The sequence below is a fragment of the Bacillus rossius genome, chromosome 8 (assembly GCF_032445375.1).
Source record: "Bacillus rossius redtenbacheri isolate Brsri chromosome 8, Brsri_v3, whole genome shotgun sequence".
NCBI classification, from domain to species: Eukaryota; Metazoa; Arthropoda; class Insecta; order Phasmatodea; family Bacillidae; genus Bacillus; species Bacillus rossius.
Genome location: NC_086336.1, coordinates 59302379 through 59321661, shown reverse-complemented (window position 1 = coordinate 59321661; position 19283 = coordinate 59302379). Strand labels below are relative to the sequence as shown.

The window sequence follows — 19283 nt, the reverse complement described above, 5'->3', positions numbered from 1 at the left end:
GTATTGTTTCTTTTATATAATACTTTCAGTTATGGCGGTTACACCTGTTCTTATTGGCATACATGTGTCTTTTTAGTACAGCATCTGTAGTATATGAAATGTAATTTCTCCTGACCATCTCTGTGGGTTTATGAAGTGTCTGGGTTTGAGTCTTATGATCGTTTCGATGTAGGTTGCAATATGCCTGTAGGCGTTGTTTTGGTTTTTTCGAGTTGACTTGTTATTTCTGGTAACTATATTATGATAATATTAAAGGATTATATATGTGATGGTAGAATTTCAAGGAACGTTTATGATGAGAATTATACAGTTTTGTTTGTGTACACGCTTCAGTTACTTCTATACTTATTATTAGTATTATCCTGACACTATGTTTATTTTAATGTAAAGATATTTTATATAGAAGAGAATTGGTTATTTTATGTCTGGCAATACATGGATAAGCACTAGTAGGTAGTACATAGTTGGTGGGCAATGAGTATTCGTACACCACATGTTTACTTTCATGTAATTATTATTTCCTTCTTTACTCCTTGTCACTTGAAAGTCGTTGTCGGGCTTCGTCGTTCACGTTACTTAGTTTAAAGGTATGGGTGGTGTAATTAATAGTTTGCAAGGCATCCTTGTTGTTTTAGATATTTTGATATATTGTTTTTTTCTTGTTGGAGGCTTTTTTTCGGGGGTGGCTGCGTGTGTGTTATTACCGTCTGCCCCTCCGGCAAGTGAACGTTACTTACTGGTGACCTCACGAGGTTCGCCGAGGCGACTGTGGCGGTCTCTTGGGGAAGGCAGATATAATTTTTGTGTTTTCTGGACTATCGCCGAAGCGATGTGGTGTTTGAGACATGGAATTGCTATGTCTGTTATTCTGCAAACGATTTTGGCTAAGTGGTTATTAGTATGAATATCATCGTGTGTTCTTTCACGAACATTACTGGTGTGTTCTATTCTGGTTTCGTCGGAATGGGATTATAGTGCTTCTTATGCTTAATGGAATGCATAGTAGTAGAATATATATTCTTACCTGAACCAGTAACCTTTTATTTTACGTTTTGTTATTAACGCCAGAGCTTCCTATGCTTATTGGGTGTATTTATATAGGTTATTTTGTTTTATTTACCCCGATATGTCCTTAATTATTATTTACTAGTATGAAGTCTATAGTTGGTCTCTGTTTATTCATCTACCATATATAGAGATTGTTTTTTATCTAGCCTTGATGGAAAGTTAACAATAATCTTATAAGCATTTACAACATGACTCATATAATATTCTTTCACTCCTTATTTAGAACACCACACACTATGTCATGAGTGAAAGGGAAGGATGGATAGCTGTTAATGTTTGTTTGTGTGATTATTTATTAACGATGGTATAACTATTTTATAATGATACATAGTTTATTAGAATAACATGCTATGTTTTCTTATATGAAGGACAAATTACTCAGAGCTGATGATAAGCATTTGTATTACACAGACCGTTCAAACGACTTATGTTTATATTCCTACAAAGTTTGACTGTATAAACCTGCAGGTATTTAGTTTAGGGTATAACACGTTTTACTTACATATATTATTATTTAATAACTATACATACACTTTATTACTATATTTTTAATAACGTCTTGTGGCAATATCACTTTGTACTTCCTATTTAATGACTACACAAATACTATAACCGATTTTATTTATTAATGAATGTATACTAGCTGGGCTAGCACTACAGACTCGTATTTGCGTCTTTTTAACAAATGGGAATAGCATGTTTTGTCTCTGGTGTTGTGCCGTTCGTTCGCGAGGTCTTATGTGGGTTGTAGTGTATTTTTCGGTTGCTTAATAACATATTTTGATTATGTAGGTATTTATGGTTATTGATATTTATTTGTGTTGTCATTTATCGGGCCGTGTCATTTGGTGTGTTGGAGAATGTGGTATTTTTATAATATTGTTCTCATAGATAGATTTTTTTAAAGTTTCGCGTTTGTTTTATTTTACGTATAGGGATTTTTTACTCTTTGCATCATGGTGTCTCAATAAGCGATTTTATTATTTCATGGGAGTTTTCACTGCATTGCGCTGTATTGCGTTTGTGAGTGCATTTTGATTGTTTTTGTTATGTTTTAATTTTTTTTTTGTTATTTATGGTAGTTTTTTTTTCACATGCATTCGGCGGTTTCATGTATCACTGGGCTGTACGTTTTTTATTGTGTTCCGTGAAATCTGCTGCAAACTACTATAGCACGCGGCGGGCCAGGGTCGACAAACAGCTTTCTTTTCGTCGCACCGGGAATTTGAAAACAGTTCGAGGAGTGCGTCTACGGACTACAGACGTGCGCTCCCGCTTTGTAATATATTTTATAAATTTACTTATCGTTATTCGCTGTCGGTTGTCTACACGGCGTACATAGGTGTTACTATTTTTAATATCTCTTTTCGTCTGCGTTTTTATTTTTAATTACACGTCGCCGTGTTGGAGTGGGTGTATTCCGGTGAGTTTTTCCTTTATGTATGCTTATTTGCGGTGCGCGAACAGGCTTACAGCTCCCCTACACGGTCGTTTGTTCAACGTTTATTTATATTTGTTACAAGTCGCCGGGGTGGGCGGGATGCGTTCCGGTGAGTTTTTTTTATGTATGCTTATTTGCTATTTTTTTTTATTACCTCGGTAACATACGTAATTTGTTTCTGACGATCGTGCCGCAGCTAATTACTGAATGCTACGTGTTGACTGTAGGGGTCCTAACTATGCTTATTCATGCTATCGCTATGGCATATGTTATCTGGTCCAGTACTATTAAATGGTGATCTACGGTTTTTTTAACTATGCTTATTTTTATGTATTTACAATATTATAAATTTTAACTATGCTTATTACTTCAAGCATATTTTACGTTACGTTTCTCGCTCTCCTCTGTGACATTAAAGATGTCGGTGTGTATATGTGGCACTCCATTTAGTCTTAGCCAGTATGGCGGGGGTTTTTAAGCATGGCTGCAAATGATTTAGGCATAGCTAGTATGGTTGGGGTTTCTTTTAGGCATACTTGTGGGGGTGGGTGTTTTAAGCATACTAGGAGTGGGGGTGGCACCTATAGTTTTTTTTATTACCTCGGTTACATACGTAATTTGTTTCTGACGATATTGCCGCAGCTACATTTTATTTTTTCATTACTGAACGCTACGTGTTAACTGCAGGGGTCCCTTACTACATTCCTGGTCGCATGAGCGGGGCTTCCAGCACGGCGTTTGAACACATTGGCCGAGAGCCAGTTACTACAAAGTGTTTTTAAATATGCTTAATATTATTAATTTTAAATATGCTTATTATTTATTTTACTCGACGTAACGTAATGCTTAACACATTGTTTATACATTATTATGGATTTTAAAAATGCTTAATATTTATTTTACTCGACGTGATAGTAACTATGCTTAACACATTTCTATGCTTATTACTTAAAGCATTTTTTTAAAGACATTATTATGCTTATAATATGATGTGGGGATTATAATTGCGCAGTTTACGAGTGATGCTCCAGCAGGCAACATCTCGCTCTCTCTGCGCGGGATTTTGAGGTTATGTTTCTTTAGTCATAGCTAATATGGCGGCTTTAAGCATACTGCAACATGGCGGGTTGTTTTCTTCGAGATTTCATAAACATGACGGTATTTTTTTTAACTTTAAATATAGCGTTATTTTATTTCTTTTCGTAATTTAAATATGGCGATTAAGCATACTTGTAGTGGAGGGGTTTAGTCATAGCTAATATAGGGGTGGGGTTTTATAGACATATCTTTTTTTCGAAATTTGGTGGTTGGGAATTAAACATTGCGATTAAGCATACTTGTAGTTGGGGGTTGGAGGGGTTTAGTCATAGCTAATATGGGGTGGGGTTTTATAGACATAGCTAGAATGACTGTATTATTTAAGCATAGCGTTATTTTATTTCTTTTCGAAATTTAAGCATAGCTTCTTTTAAGCATATTTTTTTAAACAATATGGCGGTTGTGGAGTGGTGGGGGTCTATAGGCATAGCGATATTTTATTTTTCGAACTTAAGCATATTTTTTCGAAATTTAAACATGGCGGCGATTGTGGAGTGGTGGGGTCTATAGGCATACTTTTTTAAGACATGGCGTTTGCTTTTCGAATTTTACGCATAGCTAGTATTGCTTTTAAAGACATAGCTTCTTTAAAGCATATGTTCATTATTTTCATCAGGTCCCGTGGTCTAGTGGAAGTCGGCCTCCGTAGCGCAGTCGACGGCACACCGGGCTACGGTGCGGGGGCTCCGGGTTCGAATCCCGGGTAAGACATGGCTGTAATTTGTATTGTCTTAATAACAACCTTCAACGAACACTACCATTCCTCCATGACTCGGGGTGACTTCCAACTACAACATTAAGGGGGGGAGATTGTTGCACACTGGTGACTGTCCAAACTTGCCAGTGTGCCATCAATCTTTTTAAGAAAAAAAAAAAAAAAAAAAAAAAAGTGGTCAAGGCGCACGCCTCGTAACCACGACGTTGGTGCGTCCCCGGGATCGAATCCACCCAGTGCCCAGGTTTTTTTGTATACAATTCCCGCCTTCGGAGCGACGGTGGCGCGCTCCGGTAACTAAAGGCTGAACTAAGATGGCGGCCTACCGGCGCGCCCTGGTAACCAATGTCAACAACAATGGCGGCGCCCAGTGGCGGCGACGGTGGCGCGCCCTGGTAGCCAATGTCAACAACAATGGCGGCCCCCACGTGACAAGATGGCGGCGCCCAATAAACTAAAATCAAATCAGTGTCAATAAATTGTTAATTTGAAATGATGAAATTGGACAAATAAATCAATTTTTTTTTAAATAGCTGCTTTCAAAAAGCCCGCCTTAACCTGTTTGATATTATAGAATATTTTCTCGCACTGTGGTTGGCTGGTTCTTGCACGCTCGGCTTAGGCGGAACGTGACAATGAGTCATGCTTTTTCGTGCGTGCAGCCGGCGTTCATCGATTTATAAGACGTTATCACGTCAAAAACTAATTTATACCGCAACAAGTTTCTAAATCAATCTCTTCAACGTCTGGTCGTTAAAGACAGCAAGGGGAGATGGATGAGATGAGAATGGAGCACTTGTTGAATGAATGAATGGGGGGGAAACCAGGGAGCACCCTGAGAAATCCAACTGGCACAAGCCAGGGTCCACCACGATTACTTCCCACTTGCGAAAAAAAAAATCTGTGTTAGAGAGGATTAATGTTCTGCGTGTACAACCATCAAAATTTTTTGTGTTTTGTGCAGGACGGTGTCGGAGGCTAGGTCTTGCGACGAGACGACCATTCAGGCTCCAACCAAGGCACTACACAGTCACTACGGCTCGAAGAACGGGTCCAATACGCTCAACAACGATGTGAGTATCGCTCGTGTGGCACGAGGAGAAATCACTCCCGACAGATAATGCAGTACAAATACTTCATAGCATATTGACTACTATCTGGCAATGCCCTGTTCTCTAACATCAAACCAGTATTTGTAACAAACTAAAACATTAGGTCATGAAACTTTTTAAAACTGCTCTAGATCGTTTGTATAGTACCTTGTATGAACATACCTCCATTTCTCACAACCACCTTCAACTGTGTGAAAGTCAAATACAGTCGAGTGGTCAGCAGGAAAACCTTATGCGTGAACGATAAAGCCCGCTGCGCATAATGCCATGGCTCAACAGTGAGGTACTTATGAGTAACATATTACGTAGCATTACGTGCTACACACCAAACAAGTGCCACCGAAATTTAAGGAAAGCAAGCAAAAAAAAATTGAATTTAATCATGACCCCTTGGCTGAAACCCAAGAACACCCAGTTCTATCTTTGAATATATACTGTATAGAAGTCGCGAGTGGATAGGATTTACTCTACGTTTTTCAGGAGCATATGATGAGCATCTTGGGAAATTCACCGCTGCAGTGCGCTGCCGTAATGCCCTGTATCATCTTAGGTTGTTATTTACACGTTAGAGCGCAGCACTGTCGCCCGCTGTCATTCCCCCGCACCCCCCACCCAACATTCACTGCAACTCAAGGTCGTTCAACGGGAGTTTGTGCGTCACAAAACTGTAGGGATGAGAGGTGGGGTAGAGGGTGGGTGGAGGACAACACATATTTGAGGGAGGGTGGGGAAGGGGTGTTGAAGAGTACGACACTTGTCCGCTAGGGACCACCACAAGTCGATGCCCTAGAGATGGTGGCGATTGCAGCGGTGAATTAACCAACTACCTCAAACCGTATTAGAAATTTAAACCTGGGCTGGCGACTTCTATACAGTATATATATTCATAGGTTCTATTAACAACAGACTTGTGATTTTCGTCCTATCAAGAGTAATCCTACTCATTAAAAGGAAACCTGGAAACTCAATTGCGACCATCCCCTGGTGTCCTTGCCCCTCCCTGTTGGCGGCCTGCGTGGAGCGCAGATGGATCGCCGGGACTGACGCGTGACTGTTGCAGGAGGCGCACACCATGGCAGAGAGAGACCTGGGCTCCACGCTGCTCATGCCCCAGACCCACCTCTACAAGCCGGACAGGGTGAGTCTCCCGGTCCACTGGGCCTGCCTCCGCCTTCATCAGACTGGACCGGGGCTGCCAACTGCCGGGCTCGCCCCAACATCAATTGCATTTACGTGTACCGTGAGACACGCGTAACACAAACGCGAAACAGTTAACGCCACGTAGCCTACTAAGATTCTAATAAATACATAATTAATTCTCGCCCCCGTACAGTAAATAACTTAAAATTTTCACAAGTTTGCAAGCCACTTAATATTTAAAGCACTAAAACAAGTATAAGGAATTTTACGAACATTAATAGCTTTACAAAAAAGGTTTTCCTTCTTGTTACACGAGTTAAATTTATTGATCGAAATGCTGATGCAGACGGTATGTCAGATGTGTCATACAGTTTCCATAAAAAAATTTTTTTAAATACTTGATAATTTCGTAACTTGATGTCCAAAACAGTAATAATTGCAGGAAATCCACAATATTTGGCAGCGATAACACAGACTGGTTGAAATGGAGCGAGGTGGTGCAGTGTTTAACACCCTGTCCTTGCATCCCGGAGGACCTGGATTCAAATCCGTAGTGATTTAGGTTTTTTTGTTGCCTTCTGAAATCACTCCAGAAAATTGCTGGTTGGTATCCATTCGATTGGCAGGGCCATCATGAGAAACCAAGGTCTCTGGGACAAATAATTTCATCTGGCCTACAACCATTTTCAAACCCCTTAATTTAAAAAAAAAGACTAAACATAACTGTATCCTTAACTGTAAACGTAACCACCTGTGCGTATCACTTTACTTGTAAGGTCCTACGAATTATTTTAGCAATAGAATCATGATTTTAGTGCTATCAGAGTAAAACCAAGCATTAAAAAAAATCTCAAAACTCAAGCAAGTTCCGTGATTTTGTCCCCGTCCCCCCACTCTCTTGACGACCCTATCAGCCAAAGCCAACTCCTTCCCCAGAATCGCTGTTCTGGTTATTTGTGTGTTATCGCACTTAATGAACTCATCTACAACACATTCAACCCAAAAAATTATATACACCATGAAATTGTGTTCTATGGGGGAAAAATAGGTAAAAATTTAATCAATGAATCTAATCCCTTCCCCTCCTCTTCAAGAGCTTCTGAACCTGCCACTGATAAGACAGGTCGTAATTAGTGATGGGTCAAATCCCAACTTTCTCAAATCAAAATCTTGAACTAAAATCTCAAAGTAACTCGAATATACCACTAGAATCTCAAGGGTCAAAAATAAAATAATATGCAAGAAAGTAAATATATTAACAATGGTGTTGAAATATTAAACTATTTAAAACAAACCAAGTTTCCAGAATCAATATATATTGTTTTATTTATTTATTACATTTATAAAGTACAATATTTTGGGGAATGGTAACAGGATAGCTGTGAAGGAAAAAAAAATTAATTAGTAAATTTTAAGGTGTTGAAATTTTTTTTAATTTACTTAATTTACTCTAATATTTTTCTTCAGAATCTTTTTCCTTGAATATTGAATCCTTCAAATACTAAGGATTTTATGGCATAACATCATAACTTTTTATCATTTCTCACTTAAATTTGGGCTACGTTCGGTCACAGAACAATATTCAACCTAATGCCTGGCTAACAAATATTTTCCCATTATAAATGACTTCAGTTCATTATTGACTTAATTTTTTTTATGAATGACAACATCCATTTTTAATGCTAATCAATAGTTACTTTTATTTTAGTCTTGGAAAATCTATTAATGTGATGCTCTCAGCCTTAGTAAAGGGGTCTAAATATGTACCTGCAAATTTCACATTATGTATTTTGAGAGACCATTATACATTTTAAATATGTTCTCATAGGATCACTAAATTACCTGCTTTATTTAAACTTTTCCCAGTGATGAGTTTGCCTGTTAATGCACAATGTCACTGATTATAAGTAATAACTCATTTTCCATGTCATAAAGACAGAACCAAGATGCTACTGCAACTTCAAATTGAGTAAATTAGGCATATGAAGAACGGCATTAAATGTACAGGATATAGAAAATCACAAAATATGTCTTAAAATAAATTTAATTTAGTAACACTCTAATCCTAGCTAATCCTGACCTCGAAATATCTGGACAGGATTTTTAAAAAAATATATTTAATTACAAAGTTATTTTTTATGATATTACATTAATTCGTAGTTTAATAACTTAGATCTACTTATACAATAATATTAAAACTAAAAGTTATATTAGTGAAGTGAAAAAAAAACTTGTATTTTGTGCATTTTAAGGCAAAATCTATTTAATCTGTACTTTCTGTGATTCTGACAGTCCAGATTAGCAGAACTCATCTGTACATGAATTTTTTTAAAAAAATTTTAACCCATAATTTTTTTCTTTGTTTTCAGGGAAGTGACATCTCTAATTTTGACTCGTTATGAATAAGATGCAAGCAGTGACAGTGCACCGCTCAATGCTTCGCAAGCAAGATGCAGCTTCTAAGCAAAAACATTCAGCGCATGCTTGAAGGGGAACAGAGATTCAAGTGAATTTAAGGGATAGTTGAGTGACGAATAACTGCCGTCAGGCATTTTTCCATTAGTGACGGGAATGAAAATGAAACTGTTATGTATTCGGAGGTAAATAGCTAATGAACACTACAATCCCCTGTTGTTAAAGACATTCTAAAACTTTCAGCTCTTTCACGAGTTTAAGATTAATAACTATGTAACAAACATATGTGAACTAGTAATATAAAAGTAAATATTATTTAAAATTGATATTATTTTTTAAATTTAAGTTTTAATCTAATTATATTTGAAACTGTGTTTCATTGGGGAAAATGTTACCTGTATCATTAATTGTAACGATTTTGCTGATATTTTATTTTGGAGGAACATTTCCACCAAACAAAGTCTGAAATAAATTACTAGATTTTATATATTTTTATGTATTCAAACAGAAATTTACTATAACTTTTTCTATTTAAAATGAAAAGATTGTAAAAAAAAAATTTGCAAAAATTTAATTTTGAATATTTTTAATGTATATAAATTAAAATAACCCTTGGTACCTAAGTATTTTTATAATTTATATTTTTGTACATAATGTAATACATACTTTTTCTCCACCAAAAACTTTTAAAATACTTTCTTGGCAGTAAAAATAATAGTACAATAGTTGAATATTCTGTGCTCATGAGCACTAGGCATATCAAATTGTTTCAGAAATTTATTTATTACACAATAGCAAAAAAGTAGGTCAGAAAAAAAAATTCCACTTCCTAATGCCATACTACTGTTTATAAATGAAGTCCACATTTTATAAATGTGATGGAATTAGGATAATAAATCAGTACAACAATGTGATTGAGTGAGTCTGTATGTATAAGAATGTTTGGTATTTTTTTTGGTAAATAGGGTATTTGCAGAAGACTGCGATAAAATGTGATCATTTATAAACAGATGGGAAATGTGATTGATCAAAGTAAGTGCATATAAACTGTAAATAGCACAAACATCAATTGGATGAAAATTCCAAGTCCAATGTATGTTAATTCCAGAATCGAAGATATTCCAGGAGCTCAAAAAGAAATTTTGTACAGTTTTCATACCTATGCAAACTAATTTTATATAAATAAAAATTACTGTTAAAAATAAAAGTGTCTGTGATTTACTAAATTACCAAAACACACACTTAAGTGTGTAAACTTAGCCCAAACAAAGCCATAAATCTGGGTTATTGTACATGTGCATCATGACTGCAAGATAACTGGATGGTTTAAAACTTTTTTCAGTAGTGTTTTAAGCATGTAACATAATTGCAATGACATACAAACTATTATTTCTGGTTCAAAAGCAACTGAATGGTGGTAAAACCACCACTTTAACATATATTAGATGGCTGATTCTCTCTTCAACAACTAATTATTTTGTTGTGTCTGAACAAATGATAGTTGGCGAACATGAAAACAACACAGTTAAATGCTAAAAAAATCCAGGGTTTATTCATTTAAAAAATGTTTAGTGGGTCTCATAAAACATTTTATTTTACAGTGTACTAGGTTAACAGATCAATGGTCACTTTTCAGTCCACATTTGGGATCATAATAATAACAGTGATACATATTCATTTCATACTCAACCCACAATGAATACAACTGAGATTCCATCTAGATGGTAATTTAAAAAAATTTAACTATTTAAACTATTAGACTAATATTAATATAATGTAGGTATGCAAGGTCGTATCCAGCTCAAAACAGAATGAATGTGGGAATTTTTGACAGAAAAGAGGGATGGGGGGGGGCCATTTTTCGGAATTAAACCTCTTTCATGGTTGAAGAGGTTACATGGAGCCATACAATAATAAACAACAACAATCTATCTACGTGTGTGTTTGTGTATGTGTGTGCGTGCGTGCGAGCGACGCATGCCAGTGTTTAAATAGCACACTGTCGACCCAGAAGTGGGTACGAGTGACTGCGTTAAATGCAGTACACATTCCCATAAACACATTAAAATGTAACATAGTAATATTTTTTTTTCCTTTTACTCCCCAAAGGCTCTGTTTCTTTTCAGCAACAACGAACAACTTTTTTTATTAAATAACCTTATTAATTCTAATGTATTCTGGTAGCCTCAGACATTCCGGGACGCACCCCAGAGCAACAATATTATTTGCAATCGTACATATTAAAATACAGCAACTGTAAAGGTTTTTTTTAACTTAACTTAACTTAATATGTTGTAGTTATGTGAAGTGTTTCTCGTATAAGTTTCGGAACTTAAGCGGAACGGATATAGTAACACTACGGTCATTAAAGAGGCGGGAAGAGTCCCACCCAGTCTTCGATCAAGCCCTGCCACTGGTAGGAGGCATCTACACCCCAGAAGAGACCGCATACCTTGTCATCACTGTCTGCTTACTTCTGTTATTTCACCTAAATGTCCTCAATCATTTTGCAACTATCCGCAGGAGGCTAACTGTTTAAATAATAATTTTTAACCCTTTATAAGCGACTTTGAAATTACTGCGTACGTAACATTTCGGTCACGAGGGTGACACAACTACAACTATGCCGATTCGTGCCACGAGGCATTTTGAAAGTATTGTAGCAACAGATGTGTAAGCTGCGCATAAGTAACAATGCCAATAAATGTGGGATGTGTTTAGTTCCTTATCGCACATCGACTTCTGGTATCAGGTGCGTGGGCCGCCTCTAGGAGCCCGCCCTTCGTGTAAGCATGTCCGATACCTAGGGCGGACCAGGTCTGGGAGGACTGAGGAGGTTTAGGTAGAGCAGTTCGAGTCTCGTCCACACACAGGCGACCTCACGACCCTGTTAGGGAGTCTTCACCGGGTCCAAGTGCCTGACAAACATACGGTGGTGTCCGGGCACATACTACCGACATGCAGATAAGGACGTGCAAGGCCCTACGTCATCGAGTTTGTAAGGTTAGTTACAAATAATCTCCAACTACTGCTTCTCGCTCCTCGTTTTAATTTTTCCCACTTCGAAAGGTGAGACAGCTGCCCCCCCCCCCCCCCCCTTCTTTTTCCGGATTCACCCTTAAAAGAGCATACTGAACAGTATAAATGGGGGGTAAAAAATGTTTCAAACGCTACTCCGAAAATAGTTCTCATTATGGGTATCAAATAAGTACACGAATTAAATGAGTTACACAAAGTTCAGATACATAATATTTTTTAGGCTTAAAATCATAAAGAAATATTTACAAACACTGCTACAAACTTTTAGAACATACATAATTTAATGCTTGCATAATGGTAAGAGATATAAAAATATATATTTATAAAAAGTGTTAACAGATCACATGCAAAAAAAAAACCTTAACTGCTAATATCTTGGTATACAGGTGTTAAAATTGTAAATTTCAATCAAATTATTTTGCTGAATATAAAATTAAAACATAGGTACACTTAAGATTAACTGCAAGAAATAATTTACAATAACAAATTAATCCAAAGCTAAATTTATGAGTCGTGTGTTAGTACTTGTGACTATACCTCTGTCAACACGAACAATCTTCAATACAGTAGAACCCCTCATATCCGACCTTCCCACAACCGACTCCTCCGGATATCCGACCTAGTCTCCGTGGTTGGCGAGCCTGTTCAGACTTTAAAAAGTGACGCATCTACAATATGTCTTCGTGTCGCAAACTGTTCAGTTCAGCCGTGATTGTTGGTGCAGAATGTGCTCCTACTATAATCTTGTACTGTTCTGTGTTTTTTTTAAACGTAACGTAATGTATTGTGGGTAGAAAAAGTGGAGGGACACTTCTGCAAAATCAAGATTTGGCAAAACTGAAATAAAAATACATTACTGAATTCTTTAAATAAGGTATGTTTACATTGTATTTATCGTCTCATTTATAATTTAACAAAAGTAAATGTTTGAAATGTATACAGCAACATTTTTACAAATAAAGTTGTATTACTGTACACACTGTATAGCTGGGAAAGGCTTTTTTTTTGCTCCTACGGATATCCGAACCTTTGGCCGTTCCGACCATGGCCCGGTCCCGTCATGGTCGGATATGTGAGGTTCTACTGTACTTAGATCCAATACTCTTACATATTACAAAAAACTATCAAAATTTATACGCCATGCGCAAAAGTATATAGAATGTACTACAGTTCAGTCAAACTGCTATTTACTGTTAAATTATTAAATAAACTTACAGGGCAGAAATCACCAACTATAATGGCAAATAAAAACAGTAACCTATTTATTTACAACACATTTATCACAATGTAAAAAACATACTGAGTTATGTACCACGAAAAAGCACACACGTGTTCACAACCACATTTTTGTCCAAAAAAAACATATAAAAAATTACATTAAAAAACCACTAACAAGAAAAATTTAATTATAAAAACTGACCACGCGAATTATCACATTTATCCAAATATTTGAGTGTCTTCCTCACCATATAACCCCAATCAAGATCTTTGCAGCTAATTTTATTGTTCTCTTCAATGCAAGAAAACAGTTTGTTCATTTCTGAAAAATTATCCATCAGAAGTTGCACGTTGCCGATGATGATGAGCTTGTGCTTGCTCCTGGTGATGGCCACGGTCAGGCGCTTCGCGTCGTCGAGGATGCTGCCGCGGCCGGAGTCCGCAGCCCTGTTGGGGGACGACCGGGTGCACGTGATCACCACGACAGACTTCTCCTGGCCCTGGTACTGGTCTATCGTGCTGACGGAGATGCGCCCGTGGTAGTCGGACTTCGCGGCAAACACCCTCTTGAGCAGGCCGACCTGCTGCTGGTAGGGCGCCATCACGCCGACGTCCTCGGCCCTCACCCCCGCCACGCGAAGGCCCGACACCACAAAGTACACCAGCCCGGCCTCTGCCAGGTTGACGGTCCTCAGCGCGCCGTCCCGGAGCTCCGGGACGCGGCCGTCCTGGGTTTCCACGTGGCGGACGTCTCCCGTGTCCACGACGGCGACCGCGTCCTCCAGCCTCGCGGACAGGACTCGCAGCAGCCACGGGTTGCTCCCGGCGTTCCTCTCCAGGACGCCCCAGCCGGGCGCCTCCAGCGTGTCGCGCTCGTTGGCGGCACCGCACACCAGCCTGCCGTCGTACACGAACCTGTTTGCGAGGCTCATGACGGTGCGGTTCATCCTGTACTGGCAGTTCAGCTCGCTCACGGTGTGGCCCGGCCGTTTGCTCAAGCGCTCCAGAACGCTTTCGGACATCCCGAGTTCCACGGCTCTCCGGCTGACGACGAGCGGAGGCAGCTGCTTCGTGTCTCCCACCAACACGAATTTCCTGCACAGCATGAGCGGGCGTATCGCCTCCAGCTGGCTGACCTGGGACGCTTCGTCCAGCAGGCAGTAATCGAACACCTTGTCCTTGAAGATGAAATGCCTCGTGCCTAAGCAAGTGGAACCGACGACGAGTTCTTCCTTGAACAGTTTGTTCATGTCGTCTGGCGTGAGCACAGATTCTTCGACCGCTGCAATTGTGGAATCACTATCGATATCTTGATTGATTCTGGTTTTTTTACCAACTCTCAAAAATTGTATGTTCCTTTTCTGCAATTCTAAAAGAATTTTGTCAACAGCTGCATGTGTGTGACTTGTGATAAGTACGCTGCGGTTCAGGACAACCAAAACTTGTACCAACACGACAATGAACATAGTCTTTCCAGTACCGGGTTTGCCCAGAACGACTGTGAAATCACTTGAAAATAAAACATTGTAGATTGCTTTCACCTGGTCATCATTAAGTCCTGTAATCAGAGGCATTACAGTATGAAATATCTCAAGACCTTCCTGAATAGGGCTTGCTTGTAACCGGCCAATGAGAATGCTTCGCAGTCTTTTTGCAGGAAGGTTATCGGATATGAGGTCTCCCAAGTTTGACCACAAGCAAGAGTTGCTTTGATCATAGTGTTTCAAGTCAATATGAAACCTTTTACCATGAGATTGTTTCCGTATATCTTTGTCCAAAGATACAGAAATAAATTTCTCGAAAACCTTTTTCACATAGCCTTGGGCAAAACCAAATTGATCATCAGTGCTAACATAGACCCATGACTCACTTTCAAATGCACTCACAGAAAGATTAGCAACTGGGAATTTTGAGTTACCTGGGAAGCGAGCAAGCGTATGTACGAAACCATCATCTGTAGTCTGCACTGACTTCACGATGAGGTTACTTATACAGCTTCCCTTTGTTTCTCTCTCGACGGCTGGAACCAGCCACAAATCGCTCAAATTACTCCCTGAACCTTTGTTGTCGTATTCTTCCAGCTGTAAGCACACAGCCATGTTTACAAAATATTCAATTTCTTCAACTGTCAAGTGGGAACTAGAACTAAGAGGAGGGAAATCATCCGAAACACTGTCAGATGTCGTTCTACTCCTCAAGAAAGAACCACAAACAGTTTTCACATGGCAATACTCACAACTTCTTTTATCCATTATCGGAGGGGGAAGACTATCGCTCAAACAAGTTCCAGTGAAATCATCTAAAGACGGGTTAAGCAGCTTATTTCTGTGGTAAACTATCTCGTTTCTTCTCTGCATCAGGCCGTTTCTGTCCACGTCCCTCGTGACCTTCTCCTGCATGCTGCCATCCGCCAGGTACAGCAGCAGGCCCGAGCTCGTGTTTTTCATCAGCGAGTACAGAGCCACTTGGCCCCAGTGCTGTATCGAGTACGACGGCCGCCCGGTCTTCAGCTCCAGCGGCAAGACATATTTCCTGACTGCCCCGCCGCCCTCACATTTGGAAACTTCAACCGTTATGTCGATCTTCCCGTAAAGACCCAGCTTTGGTTCCATCACCGTCTCCTCTATGTCCCTCACGGCAGTAATCTTACCTTCCCAGCAGCCTTTGGAACCCGGTGGGGCCTTGTGGTTACGCTGAGCGGTGACAGAGTCTAGCTGCACAAAGTCCCTCATGAACTTGACAACTCTGGGCACAAACTGAAGAACTTTCTCCTCTGCTGCACTCTTGTTTAGCCCCGATGAGTACAAGCACATCTTTGACTGAGGTGAGCTCAAAATCTCCAATGCTATCTCCTTGACATCAGCTTCTTTGCTCGATCCCAACGTAAGAGACTTCTGGAGAAGCTTGTGGATGAGAATGCCAACTGCAGCAACCTCAGGAAAACCATCGTCTCTGAACTTGGTCGAAAGAATACTCTTTCTAACACAGGGGTAGCTCGACATTATAGTGGAAGGTGTGATGATGGTGTCTGGGCAGTACACCAAAAAACCATTTGAATAATCAATAATCCATTCGAATTCATCCTTTTGTGATCTGCATGCCTGGATATTCACTATGTCATTAGGTCTGTACTCTAACAAGTCCCAAATGCCTGACACCAAACACGATGTGTACTTGTGGGTTCCAGGGGATTGTAACTTTAGTATTTTCCCGTTCTTCGCTTCCGATACGTCCATAACCACGCATCTCTGAAGTGTCTGGAGCGAAAATGTATCTTTTTCATCATCAAAGGGCAAAGAGCCTTCAAGAGAAATATCACCTTTATGTCGCTCAAAACCTTTTTTTGGACTGTGTACGAATTGTGAAAATAAATCCTCGGTTAGAGAAGAAGTGAAACGTATCTGTTTACAGGGTGGCTCCATTCTGTCAGGTCCCATTCATTTTTCCACTGAAAATAAACATTATGAATTAGTAACCGATTAGCTGTATTTACAATTAACATTACATAAACTAAATAAGTACACTTACTACACAAAATAAGGAGGTGATCGGTTACAACCAATTCCGGCAAATTGTCATAAAAACCATTTGGCTTCGACCCAATATTTTCCACGCTGGTCCTCGGTCCTTCCAATCAATCTACGAGCATAGTCACAGTGGATTCACCCAGTAACAAGCTTATTTACCTGACCAGAAAGCATTACCAATATTTTTACCAAGGCAAAGCAAGGGATTCCCGTCTGGGTCAAACACAAGATTTTCGGCAGGTGAGAAACGTAGCTAACATTGCATGGGGCCGGTGGGTTTTATCTGGATACTCCCGTTTTCCCAACCTACTTATACCAACAAAACTTTATTCTCATCTTCTCACCCCTCATCAACTCCAGTGATCTCAATGACGGCAAAATTCAAACCCACTTGTTCATTTTTACCACGTAGATAAACAGAGGCAAACAAACTAAGCCTGTGATGAACTGACTATGTAATAAATTTACCTTCCTTGCATTCTTATCATTAGATTATTCACCAACATTGCCTGCCAAAGCCATTTTACCAATTTTACTCATTAAAATTAACACTTTAATGAAACTTTCAAGAAGGTATCTCGAAAGAAAAAAAAATTAGCACATTTAAATTAACATCAAGTTGAGCATAAGGTGACCAAAGAATCAGCACTTATGGGGGAAAAAATGTGCTAAAATCACTGGTAAACCAACAAATATTTTAGTTTTAATGTGAAGTATCATTTGTTAATCATTCTCAAAACACCAAATCACACTGGACTATAAAGTCATTTTATTTACATTGAAATAAATCTGAGTATGAACACATTCCAAAAAGCTCAAATGAATGCACATTTTATGGTGGAATGTTTTCACGAGTGATGTGAGTTTTGGAGCGATAATTGCGGTTGTGGTACAAGTAAGAGTGAAGAAATAAGTGGAACAGAATATCTTTATAAAGTAAATAAATAAGTACACAATAAATATTTAGTAGGTGGTAAAAAATGTATTGTTAATGAGTGTAGTACTAAGGAGAGAAATGCACGGTCATATTTATTTATGTTGAATTAATATAACGATACAGTGTAGAGAAATAATGTTTGGTTGAGACTGTAGTAGAGACCAGGAAAATGATGGTTTGTGTTTTGCGATATTGAAAGAATTAAATGGTTGGCCTCACTAACATAGGATACGTCTTCTCCTTTACTCTCCGTCCTGTCCCCTTCAGTATCCTAGCAATCAGCCCCATCCCTCTCCTCCCCTTATTTACCACCCACTGCACCTGCTTTTCCCAACCTAGGTCACTCTGTAGGGTTACTCCCATTTTTACCATCTGTATTCCCCTACCTCCAGAATCTCTTGCCCCTTCCAACTATATATTTGCTTAACAACCTTTCTTCTCCTTGTGAATCTGACCACCTTCGTTTTGTTGATATTAATCCCATTCCATTTGCCCACGACCAAACTTCCAGCTTCTTCAAGTCTTCCTGCAGATGTTGCTAGTATTTGGGTATAAAACTATATTAATGACTGTTGCTGGTAGTTGGGTGTAAAACTCTATTAATACGTATGTAGTTATTCAAAGACTTTACTTGCATTTAAATAAATGTTTGAACTGAATTTTTAAATTTATTCTTCTTAACATGACAAACATACATATTCTTTACAAAATCAGTAGCAAAGAAAACACTCACTTTTGCCGATCGTTACAATCCTGTTCCTTAACAACATAATGTACCTAGCGACTCTGTCGATTTGGTACGAAGATACATGGAAAATTATTTCCGATGGACCAGCGAACCAGCTGGGACTACGCCACCCGTCTGGGGTCTAATTTCTAAATAAGTATGAAAAATTATAAAAACGAAGGTTGATACTTAATTGCAGCACAAGCCCCGCACCCAGATATGAAACTGTCAGTCTCTAAGCACTCATAAAATATTTTTCATGAGCCTCCGCCCCCGCATGTCCTTTCGGCACAATATTTAAACGACCGGCGAAAGTGAGCGTTTTCTGTCTTGACATTTGATTTACGGGTGACCTCCACATTCGCTCCAGGAAGCTAAATGACACAAGAGATTTGCAATTAAAAACCACAAAAAAATTCAGATTTTAAAACATACTTATTTTTTGAAAACCTTTTTTACCCTTGCTTATAATTAAATTAAATTTAATGGTGTCTAGGTTTAATGCTGTACTACTGTCCCCACCAGTCTCTAGATATGACTGAATTATATAGGTTTACTTTTATCATCAAAATAAAACATAATTACCTTGGCTAAATTAAATTGAAGTTTGAACACCACACAAGGATTATCTCACAAGAAATATAAAAACCAATATCTACCATACTTTAAAATATTTCCTTGTAATGGTCATAAAAATTTTAGTCTTAATAATTAACTTAAATCACAAAATTATTAAAAATATACCAATTGTTATCTCCTGTATTTCATACTTCGTACATCACAGTGGTAAATTAGCAAATTACATCGAATAACGTATACTATATTCCCGCCAAATTTCTTTTCAAC

General features: G+C 38.6%; 2 protein-coding genes across 5 annotated transcripts in view; one reads left to right on the top strand and one right to left on the bottom strand.

The window, feature by feature from the left end:
• Positions 1-10596, top strand: part of LOC134535040 (mucin-3B) — a 204606-nt gene extending 194010 nt beyond the window's left edge. Inside the window, exons 14-16 of one of the 2 annotated variants that reach the window (XM_063373872.1) lie at positions 5287-5395; positions 6495-6572; positions 8944-10596. In XM_063373872.1, the coding sequence (XP_063229942.1) occupies positions 5287-5395; positions 6495-6572; positions 8944-8976 (220 nt within the window). In that variant the 3' untranslated portion in view covers positions 8977-10596. The remainder of the gene's footprint in view (positions 1-5286; positions 5396-6494; positions 6573-8943) is intronic. The other variant, XM_063373873.1, reaches the window with a different exon arrangement.
• LOC134535041 (DNA replication ATP-dependent helicase/nuclease DNA2-like) lies at positions 10515-19283 on the bottom strand. Of its 3 annotated transcripts, XM_063373874.1 has the most exons (3): positions 19023-19274; positions 16775-16885; positions 10515-16694 (listed from the first exon to the last, which is right to left on the bottom strand). In XM_063373874.1, the coding sequence occupies exon 3, from the start codon at positions 16681-16683 to the stop codon at positions 13435-13437; it is 3249 nt and encodes a 1082-aa protein (XP_063229944.1). In that variant the 5' UTR covers positions 16684-16694; positions 16775-16885; positions 19023-19274; the 3' UTR covers positions 10515-13434. The 3 variants fall into 3 exon arrangements, with proteins under 3 accessions (XP_063229944.1, XP_063229946.1, XP_063229947.1); XM_063373876.1 differs by lacking the exon at positions 16775-16885 and having other exon boundaries at positions 19023-19283; XM_063373877.1 differs by lacking the exon at positions 16775-16885 and having other exon boundaries at positions 19182-19283.